The 13,706-nt window shown below is 49.0% G+C and overlaps 1 protein-coding gene across 9 annotated transcripts; it reads right to left on the bottom strand.

Moving 5' to 3' along the window:
* Positions 1–5,014: 5,014 nt before the first annotated feature.
* NR4A2 (nuclear receptor subfamily 4 group A member 2) lies at positions 5,015–13,466 on the bottom strand. 9 transcript variants are annotated; one of them, XM_047772647.1, is made up of 9 exons: positions 13,024–13,456; positions 11,964–12,938; positions 11,211–11,334; positions 9,860–10,725; positions 8,953–9,082; positions 8,388–8,551; positions 7,296–7,498; positions 6,735–6,913; positions 5,015–6,588 (listed from the first exon to the last, which is right to left on the bottom strand). In XM_047772647.1, the coding sequence occupies exons 4-9, from the start codon at positions 10,721–10,723 to the stop codon at positions 6,332–6,334; spliced, it is 1,797 nt and encodes a 598-aa protein (XP_047628603.1). In that variant the 5' UTR covers positions 10,724–10,725; positions 11,211–11,334; positions 11,964–12,938; positions 13,024–13,456; the 3' UTR covers positions 5,015–6,331. The 9 variants fall into 9 exon arrangements, with proteins under 9 accessions (XP_047628603.1, XP_047628602.1, XP_047628605.1 ...); XM_047772646.1 differs by lacking the exon at positions 11,964–12,938; XM_047772649.1 differs by lacking the exon at positions 11,964–12,938 and having other exon boundaries at positions 13,020–13,456.
* Positions 13,467–13,706: the final 240 nt, after the last annotated feature.

Consider the following 13,706-nt stretch of genomic DNA (forward strand, 5'->3'; position numbering starts at 1 on the left):
TCTCTCCCTCAACCTCCTACCTTTTTGAAAAGTCCAATTTAATTTGAGATAGTTAACACGATCCTCTCTTGGCAGGACCAGTCCCTCTAGAAGTACCTCCAATATCCGATGGAGTTCTCACGAGCACGGCAGCCCCTCGACCACCCCCGCCCCCTACTGCCCCAGGAAAGTCTCTAACAGAAACCCTGTTACGACAGACGGCACATGTCCTGGAAAGCCTAGTTTCTCTAAAGGCAAGCTAGATAGAAATGTAGAGAAACCAGAGTGAGAGAGAACAACTAGAGGGAAAGAAACGCGGAGGAAAGCTTGGAAGCCGATCTCTCCAAGGATCCAGGTCCCTGCTCTGCGCTGTGTCAAGTCCAGCTGAGCACGAAAGATCTCTGCTAAGCCAAGAAGAGAGCAGCCAGCAGCCCGCAGTCGGCGACCTCAGGAATGGAAGGAGCACGCCCGCGCAGGCAGAGAGGTGGACCGGCTGCGCTGAGGCCCCTCCAGGCGCAGCACTCATCTGGCCACCTGAAGAGTCGCATCCCGGGGCGAGCCGGCCTAGGGCTCAAAACCTGTGGTGCGAGGAGACCTGAGAGCGGAGCCTGATGCTCGCGATCTCTCCTCGGAGCTTCGGGGTCAAGAGCACACGTGCGGAGCACACGTGTGGTGTGGGTGCAGGAGCCCCTCTCCCGGCCCTTCCCGCCGTGCGGATGCGCCTTGGAAACGCGCCCTAGCGCCTCTGCCCCGCCTATCGATGCGCCTGCAACTAGGAAAAAAGATTTCCCCAGTGCAGGGTGGACGGACGCTCCAGCCCCGCTCACAGCTAGGGGGAACACAAGACTGACCACTGATCAGTGGGTGCAGGGGAAGCTGGGGGCGCGCTCGGCCGCACGTGCTCGCGCCCCGAAGCACCGGACCTGGCCAGGCGATGATTAGAACCTGTTGCGGCCTCCGGCCCTGGGGCACAAGGAACAGCCGGGAAAAACAGGGAGCATCTGGGGTGGGCAGGGCAGGAAACGGAGGAAACAGAGTTAACCCGGGCGAGTTCGTCAAAACTGTTCCAGGGCTCCCTGGGAAGTCCCTTGATGCAATCTCTAGAGCCAAATTTTAAGTCTCCAAAACGCAGTGGGCAGAGCTGGAGCTCCTGCGTCCCCACATTTGCACCCACGAATCACAGACGCACGTCGTCTCCACTAATCCTGGGGCCTCAAAATCAGACCACGCTGGGGGGCGGAGGGGGGAGCTGGTGAGAAGGCGAGGGGTGGGGAGTAAGTAGCTAGAGCCTCGCTCTCCCGCCACAGTCTGTTGGACCCGGAGCGCACAGCGCCTCCAGGAACCTGGGGTCGGGTCTCCTCCTTATACCCCCGGTGTTGGGTGGGGCCCCTCTTTCCTGCTCCAGGAGGCGCCTTCCGACCGAAGTGGGACTTTCGCTAAAGAAGCGCAAAATTAAAGTCAGAGCAAAGACCCTTCTAGGCCCCAGGGTCATCTCCAGTCGTGCTCAGAAAACGGAGAGACTAAGGGAAAATGGATTTAAATGACAGCCTCTCCATCCTAAGTGGTTATGTGTAGTATCCAATTTGACGTTTCTAGTAAACTTAAAAAGGAAAAAGGGAAAGCGGATTTTTGTGTTTGTTTTATTATTAAAAACGAATTAGTAAAAAATGACGACCCTGTTTGGAATTCCTAAATTTCTTACTAGTAAAGTCAGCCAGTATAGACTGAACTTAAAAAAAAAAAAGAAAATGTCGCTTTGCGAAACGCTATCCCCTGGTTGAGCTCTGCCAGATGCACAGATCTAGGCAGAACCTTTTCCGAAGACTGCCACAACCCGGCGCTCTCTTTTAAGTCCTGGCTGAGACCTATGGGGAGGATCGTTGGCTAGGCATCGGCTGGGACCCCAAATCCCCATCCCTCCTCCGTGGGACACTAAAATTTAGTCAAGTCCCGGCTCGCGGGGTGCTCAAAAGATCTGCATCGCTGAGAAATTTCCGGGCGCGCCCACGCAGCGACAGTTCTTGTTCCCGAATAGCGGGCACAGGTGTGTGGGGGGGGCTTAAAACCCCTTTTGGAGGAAAATTTTTTAGAGAGATACTCACTCCTAGATCTCTGTTCAACCATCAAAATTATACTCAAAAAAAGTTTTTAAATCTGCGGGATTAACTACCCTCTTTCCCCCTCCCACCATGATAGAATCAGTCTCCAGTTTTGAGGTAGCGGCGGACACATAGGGCACCGAGACAGAAGCAGGCACCTCTCTCACCAAGAGGAGCGAGGCCAGCCCGGGAAGCCCCAGCCCTCATTCTCCGCAGCCACCTCCGCGCTGCCGCGCCGCGGATAAAAAAGGAAACGGACGCAAGTGCGGATCCAGGCGCGGAGCTGGTGGCGCAAAGAAGCGCAACACGCGAGATGCCTGGAAGTGCCCTGGTATTGCTACCCTGGATAGGGCCTAGCGGGATGGAAATGTATCCTGTACCTGAAAACTCTGTGATCAAAATATTACAATTAAATAAAAACTTTTCCCTCAGATACCAGTTTGTATCTCGGAAATATTCACTGCCAATACCTATGTTTTTAAAATAATTAGATAAGTAACTGTTCGTGTTAAAGTACCAACAGAGCCAAGAGAGTCTCATGGCAAAGTAAAATTGAACCTTCAAGTGACATTCTGAAGTTGGTAGGAATGTCTGCTTCTCCTTGTCCGGCTCCTTGCACTAGGAGAACCCGTGTCTCATAAGACTTATGATCGGTATTTTTAGTGGAGAGGGCACACCAATTCACCAAGGATGGAGTTGAGCACCAGAAAGAAATACACAAGACTAGGTCGTTGGGTGCCACTGTCACCGCACTGTGCTCTCGGCTCCCTGGACCAGACATATCTTTGTTAGAATCAGGTCCAGTAATTCAAACACTCTCGCTCTCTCTCCGCAAGCGGAAGGTCGGAGGAAGGGCCGCCTGAACACTTTACCCGTGCTTTGAATTAAGGGCAACTCTCCATAAATTCAGGGCGTTCTAAGTAACTACTCAACATGGATCTAGACACCGTGAAGACTTAAAAATAGACCCTCCTCGAGAGCTGAGAAGTGTATGGTCATGTCTTCCGAACAATGATGAAGTTTTGTACATAGCTAGACCGACACACAGTAACTGAAATTCCTAAGAGGACTTGGGGAGAGGAGGGCAATATGAAACTTCCTTTATAAAGTTTTAATCTCTTTCTAAAGAAGTTCCATGCAATGACTGTCTTTTACAAGGCAAGGCAGTGTGTCTGTTGCTTTTCCTGGGCTTTACTCCTAGAAAGATCTGGACAGGAAAATATTCAGCTTCGCGGACCCAGGAAGATGCAGGAGGGACGCCTGCGAGGTTCTTTCCCGGCACAACCTGGTGCGCAGCTGGGAGCTGGAAATTGACTCGGTAACTGCGAAACAGAAAAAGCACTAGCCACTTTTCTATTTAGAAATTAAAGCTGAATGTACGCCGAACCGGTGCAATCTGCACGCAGGCATTGGAGAGAGTCAACCCTCCCTCTTTTCACTCCAGATTCTCCGGAGACGCACTACCTGGCATCCCTTTGGCCTCGGGTGATGCGCGGCCACTTCCTTAAGGGAGAACCAGCAACAGAGTTCGTTTCTGGGTCCAACACTCCAGGATTCTGAGTCGGAATGTAATTGTCTCGGGGCTGCAGACACCTGGGAGACCTGTGCTGACGGCTGTGCAGACTCTCAACATTTCTAAAGAGCTTTCTTTTTTCTCTGCTTATTAGTGTGCAGCTTTGGTTGGGCAGTAGTTGCGAAAATAAAAGGAAATGGCAAGCCCCATCTTTTCAAGAAAGCGAAGAAATTGGACATTTAGCTTATGATTTAATCTCTTATGTGGCCACCCACTTTTGCCCCTCAGAGTTACCTGCAGAGAAATGCATCTCCTAAAAATAACCTTAAGTTATCACGGAGACCTGCTTTCTTTCTTTTGCCCAACCAGCAAAACATTCTTTTTTTCTTTTCTTCTCTTTTTTTTTAATTTTTATTTTTAAAGAAGAAAAGGTAAAGTAAAAATAACCTGAGAACTCTACTGGCGATTTACTCTTCTAACTTTGCATTTTTAAAACAGTAACACTCTTTGTAAATTCGAGTGACCAGGAGACTATCTGTAATTCACCAGGATCCATGAAGAAAACCTTTCCCATCCTACACTTTCTATGAATACACAGCTGGCCTGAGGGAAACTGGCTAGACCTCCCTGCCCAAGGACCAGGCGACTGAGGGGAAGCTCAGACCAGAAATTGCTCCTACAATGTTAGTTACTTTCTTTGCTAAAAGTTGGTGTTGGTGGAATCAACATCAACTATCATATAACTTGTTTGTTCCTGACAAGACATAGGACCTGACAAATGGACACTTTATTCTTTATCTGAGAAACTTATAAGGCAGAATATTATTCTAAAACTGCCAATTGAACCTCATCACTATCCACTCAAGGAGTAACAGAAAAAAAAATGTGGAAAAAGAAAAAAAGCTTTTACTGAGTTCTGCTCTATGCCAAAGACCCACTGGCCCAGTGTCCAAAGGAACCAGACTGCTTGGCTCTTCGTCCAAGATCCTTTACAAGGAATTAGGAAAATAGGAGATTACGTAGAACACACTTCGAATCCATGTTGACTTCCTGAGTCTTAAAAAGATACTTTCTAAACACTATACAAGACAAAAACTGAAGACTTAGGACCCTGCAAAAGTTCAAAAACTCTTTGGTCTCCTGAACTTCTCTTCTGAAAGCTGTACCTACTAGTAAAGTTGACAGGAGAGTTGGGATATTCTCAACTGATTCTCATAAATGTAGGTTGTGGAAAATTCTGGTTAAGGAAAAACATTGTGCTGAACTCTCTGGATAATTTGCTCAATTCCCCAGTTCCTAGGCTGTCATTTTGAAACTCAGATGTTGAATAAGTGACCTCTCCCAGTCATTCTCCAACTCTGTCTCTTGTATATAGCTGTTTAGTCATCATCTTTACCTGACCCAGAACAAAGACAAAATTCTGTTCATTTACATAGTTTATTGTTGTAAACATTAAAATTGTCTTTCTCAAAGAAAGAATTTATCAGAAAAAAAAAATCAGCATCTCTAACTGTCATACACCATAGAAAAAAAGGCAGTGACTCATATCATGTGCCATACTGGAAATATACAAAGAAAAATACTACAGAATATGGCAATATTAAAATTCTTACTCAAACATAAAATAATATATTAACTGACAATCTTAGACATTTTAAAAAAAACAAAAAAATTCAAAGTGCTCAGTAATTTCCAGGGAGTTATGTATATTATAAGCACTCTGGAAACAGTCAAAAGCTGCTGCATGCAAGTTTTGTTTAGCTTTAGACAACAAAATAATCAAGATATAAACTTTCTTTTATCAACATCAACGGTACATACAACACTTACAAACAAGGAATGTTGGACGGTGTTACAAACACTATGTGTCCCTTTTGTCAGGATTTTCTGATGTGTAATACTTGCGCCCACCTATTTTACAATTGAGAAAACGTTTAAGCTCAGATAACTACCAATCTTTATAAAATCTAACAGACTACATAGTGTCTGAAATACTATTTATATAATATAGACATTACTGAAGTAGCAAGTGCCTATAACATTTTCAACCTAGAATCAACATGCTTGTCCCTTTTTTGTGTAGTTATTTCTTTTTTTTTTTTTTTGCAAACACACTTATCTTTTAGAATTTGTAATATTTATTCATAAATAGGCACAAAATAATTTAAAAAGCCAAACTGCATTGGGAAAATTTACAAGCCTTTGCCTTCTTCAACTCATGCCACCCACGCAACATTTAGTTTTACTATATATTACAGCTTTCTTTACAGCAGAAAACTTTGAAGTCTTTTAAAGGGCAATACTTGTGGGTCCCCTTACAATGTGGGTGTGTGTGTATATGTGTGTATGTGTATTACATTTGTTTTAACTGCAACAACCAAACATGGCCAAACGTTTTCCATCATACATCAGGAATCTTCCTTCTGAACAATAAAATGATTTTTAAACTGATAATAAAAAGTTTATACCACTGTATTGTGTGTAGTCCGTGTTCTAAATCCAGGATGCCCCGGAGCCAAAATGCCCTTTCAGGTTCTGCCTGCAGGTTAAGAAATAGCAACAGTTTTTGTTTTTTTGTTTTTGTTTTTCTTTAGGGATCAAAGGGCTGGGAGGGTGTGGAAGGGATGGGGGCCGGCTAGAGCTGAAGCAGCTCAGGGGGATCTCTCTGCCCTTGTGACTTGCCCCGTCTGGGCAGTTTTGGGTTTCTTTCCAGTTCCTCTGAAGTGCATGGAAGGAGGTCTTAGAAAGGTAAAGTGTCCAGGAAAAGTTTGTCAATTATTGCTGGCGGTGGTACCAAGTCTTCCAGTTTCAGGTAGAAAATGCGCTGTAGCCCCTGTGTGCAAAGCGTACGAAGTTCTGGGAGCTTCCCCAACAGTTTGGACAAATAGTTGGGGCGGTTCAAGCCCCCATTATTGAAAGTCACATGGTCTTTGAGACAATTTACAATCTTGTTTTGCAGCTCTTCCACTCTCTTGGGTTCCTTGAGCCCGTGTCTCTCTGCAGAAAACACAATCAGAAACAAAAGAGGAATGCACCAAGTGGTTAGCTAGCTGGCAGGACTGGGGAGGGTCAGCAGTAAGGGAACACTGGGATGAATCCCACTGGGTAGTTCTGGAGAAGTGCCCTGTGCCTGTAGTACTGACCTGTGACCATAGCCAGGGCAGCAATGCAGGAGAAGGCAGAAATGTCGATGTTCATATTCTGCAAGTTGGAGGAGAATTCAACAATGGAATCAATCCATTCCCCAAAGCCACGAACACATTGCAACCTGTGCAAGACCACCCCATTGCAAAAGATGAGTTTACCCTCCACTGGGTTGGACCTGCAATTAATACCAAAGAGAGAGAGGGGAGAAAAGAGAGAGAGAAAAGCTAAACAACTAATTACTTGAAGAGCAATAAATGAGGGATTTAAGAGGCACCTAATTACCGAAGAGTTAATAAAATGTAGACCAGTGGACCTTGAAAGGGTTTAATTTCATAACAATGAAGAACGCCCCCTACCCCACCTCCATTCCATTCATCCAAGGTTTCTGGGCACATTCCTTCTCTTTTCTTCCTTTTATTGACTCACCTCTCCTTTCTTTCCCCCTCTTTCATTTCCCACTCTGTTTTTCTCCCTTTCCCCCCTTTTATTTCCTTTTCCTTTCTTGTTCCTCTCTTCCTCCATTCCCAGCCTCCTGGATTGCCCCCCCACCCCATTACCTGTATGCTAATCGCAGCACAAATAGTTCTAAGAAAGCCGATTCGAAAAGCAGGTCCTGGTCGGCTTTGGGCAGGTCCGCAAAGCCCGGGATCTTCTCCGCCCAGCCTCTGATGATCTCCATGGAGCCAGTCAGGAGATCATAGAATTGCTGGATATGCTGGGTGTCATCTCCACTCATCTGATAGTCAGGGTTCGCCTGGAACTGGAATTTCATTTTAAAAAGCACTTAATGAGGTTCTCTAAAATATATAACCCGTGAAATTGCTAACCTCGTTTCTAGTAGGGGAGCCAGGTTTTTATAACAATTAAACCTCTCTCTGACCAGTAAGAAAATTAGATGTTCCGGGGCAATTAATTCAATTAGGGATGGTGCTATGAGGTCGCTGCTTTAAATATGTAAATTACCATTTCCATACAGACTAAATACAGTGCCAACCAGCCCTGGGAAACATTCACTCTTATCTCCACAAAACAATTGACACGTTAGTATTCATGCCAATCCCAGAGTGGGTCTTGAGCAGAGACGCCCTTTGCAAATCTTAATAAAATTGCAGTGGCTTCTAGGTTTGCTTGACATACTTCCTCCAATTAAAGCCCACACATTTCTCACAGCTGGGGTAAAAGAGAATCTGACCACTTGATCCCCCACCCACAGCTATTGCTTATACCCTCTCTTCCCCTCCCCGACCCCCAAGAAGGCATCCCTCACCCTGATGGCGCCCGAGAGGATGGGGATTAAAGCATCTCTATGGAGGATTGGGGGTAGTCCCCAAGTGGGGGCATTTGGCACAGCCTTCGGTTTGGGCATCAGAGGCGTTAGGGTATGAGTATGTATATGTCCACGGTGGTACTGGGAAGGGGCCTCACAGAGGTTTGACCACTGTGGCCTGGCCTCTCTTCCTGCCTCCACCCTGTCCTCAGGTCTCCACTCCCAGCCTCATTCTGTCTTACTCAGGCCCTGCCTAGAGCTGTGAAGCCACAGTCTTGCCTGCCTCCCTTATCCCTTGGGTCTGGGGGTTAGTGATGGGTATGGGGAAGGGGTCCTGCCCATCTGTTGGTTTGTCCGCAAGATAGCCCCGCCAGCTTCTTACCCTGGAATAGTCCAGGCTGGTCATAGCCGGGTTGGAGTCGACATGGGCCCTGACGAGGGCACTGATCAGACTCACCGGGGGCGAGGGGGGAGAGGGCTCCTGTGGGCTCTTCGGTTTCGAGGGTAAACGACCTCTCCGGCCTTTTAAACTGTCCGTTCGAACCACTGCAAAGGAATAGCCGGGTGAGCTCCGCTTCCCCAAACGGTACCCAGCTGCCTCCTGGATCCCTCCCGGGGGAAAGACCGCGGCCTCAGGCGCACCGGCAGGGCGGCAAAGGGTCCCACTGCTTGTAACATCTTTACTGATGAGAAGCATAAAAAATGCAGGGTTGTTTTATATCCTCTTCCAAATGGGTCGTATAGTTAAAGTCAAGAAGGGCCTGGCGGCTTTCTCTAGGGCAGGATGGGCAACCAGGCAGCTGCCGGGTCTTAGAGGCCAGAAGCGAGTGGGGTTTCTCTCACCCGCCTCGGCTCTGGCAAGAGGAAAGTGGGGTTGGAGTAGGAGCAGCAGTTGCCCTAGGGAGCAGACTCGGGGTGGGGGGGGGGGTGCCGCTTGCCCAACCTACCTTCTTTGACCATCCCAACAGCCAGGCACTTCTGAAATCGGCAGTACTGACAACGATTCCGGCGCCGCTTGTCCACTGGGCAGTTTTTATTTGCTAGACACACGTATTTCGCGTTTTTTTGCACCGTGCGCTGCAAAGGGAGACAATAGAGGCCGAAACAATTTATTTTGAAAATCCAACAATCAAGGGAATCCAGACACAGAACCGCCATGATCCACACACACACTCCCCACAAACAAACACATACACAACTCCTTTTTAATTTTTGTCCTTTTCCTTGTCTTTCTCTTCTTTTTCCTCCCCCAGGGCATTTAACAGAAGAAAATTGATAGCGTTAACATTTGAGCTAACCTTGCCGCTCCTTGCTGTGTTTTATATGCCAAGAGAAAGAGAAGGAGACGCTCAGTAAATACAAATCCGTGGGCATTCATATTATTTACATTCCTTAGAGACCTTCTCTATTTAAAATGATAAGATTATTCAATCAGGATGGCGAAATAAAGAGATCACTTAATTTGACCATAGGGAATTCTGTTCCACTTGGTTAGCTCAGACACGGTTCTCTGTCCTAACCAATTTCAATCTGAACAGAGAAGACAGCTCCTAGCACATGCAAATGACCCTCTTCTAACTGGGCTACAGCAACTTCGGGCGGGGGCCTGCTGGGTCGGCTGCTTTCCGGGGATGAGACCTCGGGTCTTCCCGTCTTCCCAGTTCCCTTTCTCAGGCACCCAGAAGCCCCCGCAGCAGCCCAGGGTCGCCTGCAGGGCAGCCTCCACGGACCCCGGGAGTCGGTAGGTCAGAGATCAGCTGGGGCCAGACACCTGCACCCCGGCGGAGAGTGCTCTCTGAGGCTCTGGGCACTAGGGGGCCCCTACCTGTCTCCTCAGTCCCGGTTCTGGCTCACCTTAAAGAACCCTTTGCAACCCTCACAGGTGCGCACGCCGTAGTGCTGGCAGGCCGCGTTGTCCCCGCACACGGCGCACAGCCCCTCATTGGAGGGGGAGCCCCGCGACGGTGGCGAGGGCACCTGCGTGTCAAGCAGCTGCGACGCGTGGCCGATCTGCAGGCCCGGGAAGCCCATGGACGCGGGCTTTCGGATGGGGTTGGGCACAGCGAACGTCTGCCCGTCCACCACGTGGTGGCTGCCCGCCGGCTCTGGGTTCATGGGAACGTGCAGGGGCCCGTCGAAGCGCATCTGGCAGCTAGACACGGGGGTGCCAGGGGGCGACTGCTTAAAGGAGAAGAGGGAGAGGCGGGAGACCGGCGTTTTCCTCTGCTCGATCATGTGCGTGGTGGCCACGTAGTTCTGGTGGAAGTTGTGGAGCGAGCCTGGGTCGTCCCACATGGGGCTGTGCTGCACCTGGAAGCCCGGGGTGGTGGGCGTCGGGGGCGAGGAGGGCTTGTAGTAAACCGACCCGGAGTGCGGCATCATCTCCTCGGACTGGGGGGGCAGGTGGCTGTGTTGCTGGTAGTTGTGCATCTGAATGTCTTCTACCTTAATGGAGGACTGCTGTCCGGACAGGGGCATTTGGTACAAGCAAGGTGGCTTGACGTCGTAGCCTGTGCTGTAGTTGTCCATAAAGGTACTGAAGCTGGGGAGAGAAGTGGTGGCAGTGATTTCAGTGTTGGTGAGGTCCATGCTAAACTTGACAAACTCTGGAGTTAAGAAATCGGAGCTGTATTCTCCCGAAGAGTGGTAACTGTAGCTCTGAGAAGCGGGGCTGGCTCCTTGAGGCGAGGACCCATACTGCGCCTGAACACAAGGCATGGCTGGAAATGAAACAGGGTAATATACACTCAGCCTGGTCAACTGAACACTTTCTCCCGGGCTCGGGTACACCTGGAGCTACACCGGCAGCCCGCGGCGGTCGGAGAGCGCGTAGGGGCGCGAGAGGAAGGGCGGAGAGCGCGAAGACTGCGGAGCAAAACAGTACAGGGCAAGGAAAGGCTGATCCAGTCAAAAGCTAGAATTAGAAAACTTCTAGGGTCTCCATTCCCGGATATTTCCAACGCTTCCCCCTTCACCCCCTCTTCCGAGCAACCCTGCTCCAAGGAGCCTTTCCTCTGAAGCTCGAGTTCAGTAAGCCCAATCTAGAAATCAAGTTGAATTGCACAATGAGAAACTTGTTCCCGAAGGCGATGGGTTGGGAAAAAACTTAAGTTACAGGGTTTGCTGAGAAAGATCGCATTGCCCTGTTTCTGGACATTTAAGGAACTCGGGGGAGGAAAGGGGGAAAAAATAATATTGCACTAACCTTCAGCCGAGTTACAGGCGTTTTCGAGAAAATTAAAGGTGGACAGTGTCGTAATTCAATGAAGGACAAAGTTTCCAAGATCTTTAGAAAAGCAGTGGAGAGCCCAGCCTGTTGGATCTCCTCCCTGAAATAAAGACACAGGAAGCCTCAGGGTGACTTTCCCTGACAGATTTGGCTGTTGGCTGGGCATCTGTATCACTAAGCAGGCCCTTCTATGCCCTTCTTGACTGTTTAATTGGAAATCAGTGTGTAGCCTTTATCAAACTTAGCAGTTAATATGAATGTGCAAAAGAGATGGCTGGAAACAACAGAAAAATTCAGCCATTGACTCAAATCCTTCTGAGAGAGAGAGTTCTGGAGGAGGAAAGGAATTCCATGTGCTTATTTAATACTTATGTTGAAATAAATTGGCCCTTTTTCTAGGGTGGGGTGGGGTGGGAAGGGAGTGTCATTTCCATTTTAGTTTAATTCGGAACTAAGAAGAAATTAGGGTTTAATTAAAATATACCATTGGAACCTTCTCTTAAATCCCCCCCCCCATGGGTGAAATTGGCTTCTCTTTTAAGGGTGGGGGGAGAAAGTAGAAGTCAAGAATATAAAATGTGAAAACAATCTCTCCCTCCACCCCTAGGAGTTACAAAATGTTAGCAAGGCCTGGGTAGCCCTGAAGGCAATCTGAATGGAAACATCTGGATTTCCCAAGAGCTTTTGACAGAGCACTAGGTTTGGGGATACAGGTGAATTGGCACTCACTTTTCCAGGAAGTTGGTCTTTCATCTTAAACTGCCAAGGAGTGGAAAGAAGGGGCCCTATTTTTCCAGGAGCATCTTAGGTCAGTTGTAGAGAGAGAGAAATAACTACTTATCCAAAATTGGCACCAGTGTTAGAAGTACCTCTCCACATAGCAAGCTGAGCACCTTCCCTATCCAGCCTTCCACAGTCTTGCTGGAACAAGGCATTCTTGTGTTCTAGTAATTTTCAGACGTTCCCACTTAGAAGGCATTCTAGAGCATAGATAATTTTATTACTAATGAAAAAGAAAGCCAAACACCCAATCTTTCTGTTCTCCTTGCTCACATCCCTTCATAATCTTGCTTCATGGGGGAGGGAGGATAATCAGAAAAAGTAGAAAGAAAGGAGACTCTTGACCCTCATAGCACAGAACAGATACGACTGGCTGGAATATTAACCCTCTGGTAACTTCGCAGCTTCAGAGCTGTACTCTTTAAATATTCCGTCTGTCTCTGTCTCTGACAAATTCACATACCATACGCAAGCGCAGCATAGATTAAAACCAGAAATTTCAAGCAACTTAGTAACAGGTCACTCTACCAACTGCCCCCCATTACCCAATAATACCCAGGAAACCTGGGCACGCTGGCCAGCCGCGGTGACACAGTTCCCAAGCAACACATAAACTGAAGAACTTACTCCCTGTTACTTTGCAGCGTCCAGGCCTCCCGTAAACACAGAACTTGGAGTCTACGTGTCCAAAGACCACAATCAAATCCGCACTAAGAGCAAACTTTATGCACATTTCCGCGGCAAGTCCGCAACTCCCCAAACTATGCAAGCCTCCCTTCCACTTCCACCAATGAGGAGCCTGGAAGCCTCTGCTGAGTGGCAAAGCTGAGTTCCGACAAATGTCCTCTGTAGCTGCGCACACCTACTCCCAGCGCTCCGGCCCCACTCGCGTTCCGCGCTTCTAGCGCCCACTTCCAAGAGAACCTGCGCCATACAAACGGATGGAAGAGACACGCAAAAGGAGAAGGAAGGCTAAAGACCGCGAGCCGTATGGGCTGCACCTACTCACTTAGGAGTTCCCCGCGTCTCTCTTCATTCATTCAACTCAGCCGAAGTGTAGTTCCCTCTGAAGTCGGGGCGGCAGGGTCAGGGAGGGGTGGGCGAGAGGGGCGATGGGAGCTGCGACTCCGAGAGCAGGGAGGGAGCAGGGGAAAGCGGCCGGCTGGGCAGGCGAGCGGGACCGCGGAGCAGAGCGCGAGCCACCGGGCGGACTGGCCCTGGCCGCCAATGTGCCTTTGTTTATGTGGCTCGCGCTGCCGCTGCCAACATTCACCTAAAGTCTCCGCGCGTCAGCGCGCGTCAGCGGCCCGCCGCCCAATCGCCGCGCCGCCGCGCTCCCCAGACTCCTGGCCGGCGCTCGCTTTGGTATATTTCCGACCTGACGTCACGAGCAGGGCAGATTTTAAGGTGGGAACCGTTCAGGGTTCACCTTGGTAGCCAGCTAGGTTTTTTTTTTTTTTTTTTTTTCCGAAAGAGGTGTGACCTCTCCACTCAAGTCAGCGCAGCCCGCAGCGCCTCGACATCTCACCTCACCTCCCCCCCTCAACCCCCGCGCCACTGCTGCTGCTCGGCCGCTCACACGTGGGGGAGGGTGCAACAAAAGCCTGGGCGGAAGGGAACCCAGACATGGGCCAGGTAGCCCGCACCTGGAATCGCACGAGATGGGGTGTGCCTGGCGGCACCGTAACCTCA

This window comes from Phacochoerus africanus, chromosome 3 (genome assembly GCF_016906955.1).
Source record: "Phacochoerus africanus isolate WHEZ1 chromosome 3, ROS_Pafr_v1, whole genome shotgun sequence".
NCBI classification, from domain to species: Eukaryota; Metazoa; Chordata; class Mammalia; order Artiodactyla; family Suidae; genus Phacochoerus; species Phacochoerus africanus.

Coding starts and splice junctions, on each gene's coding strand:
- NR4A2 (XM_047772645.1), bottom strand. CDS start 13,054: ATGAATGAAGAGAGACGCGGGGAACTCCTAA. Junction 6,914..7,295: donor GTGCTGCGATTAGCATACAG/GTAATGGGGTGG, acceptor TATTAATTGCAG/GTCCAACCCAGTGGAGGGTA. Junction 6,589..6,734: donor TGCCCTGGCTATGGTCACAG/GTCAGTACTACA, acceptor TGTTTTCTGCAG/AGAGACACGGGCTCAAGGAA.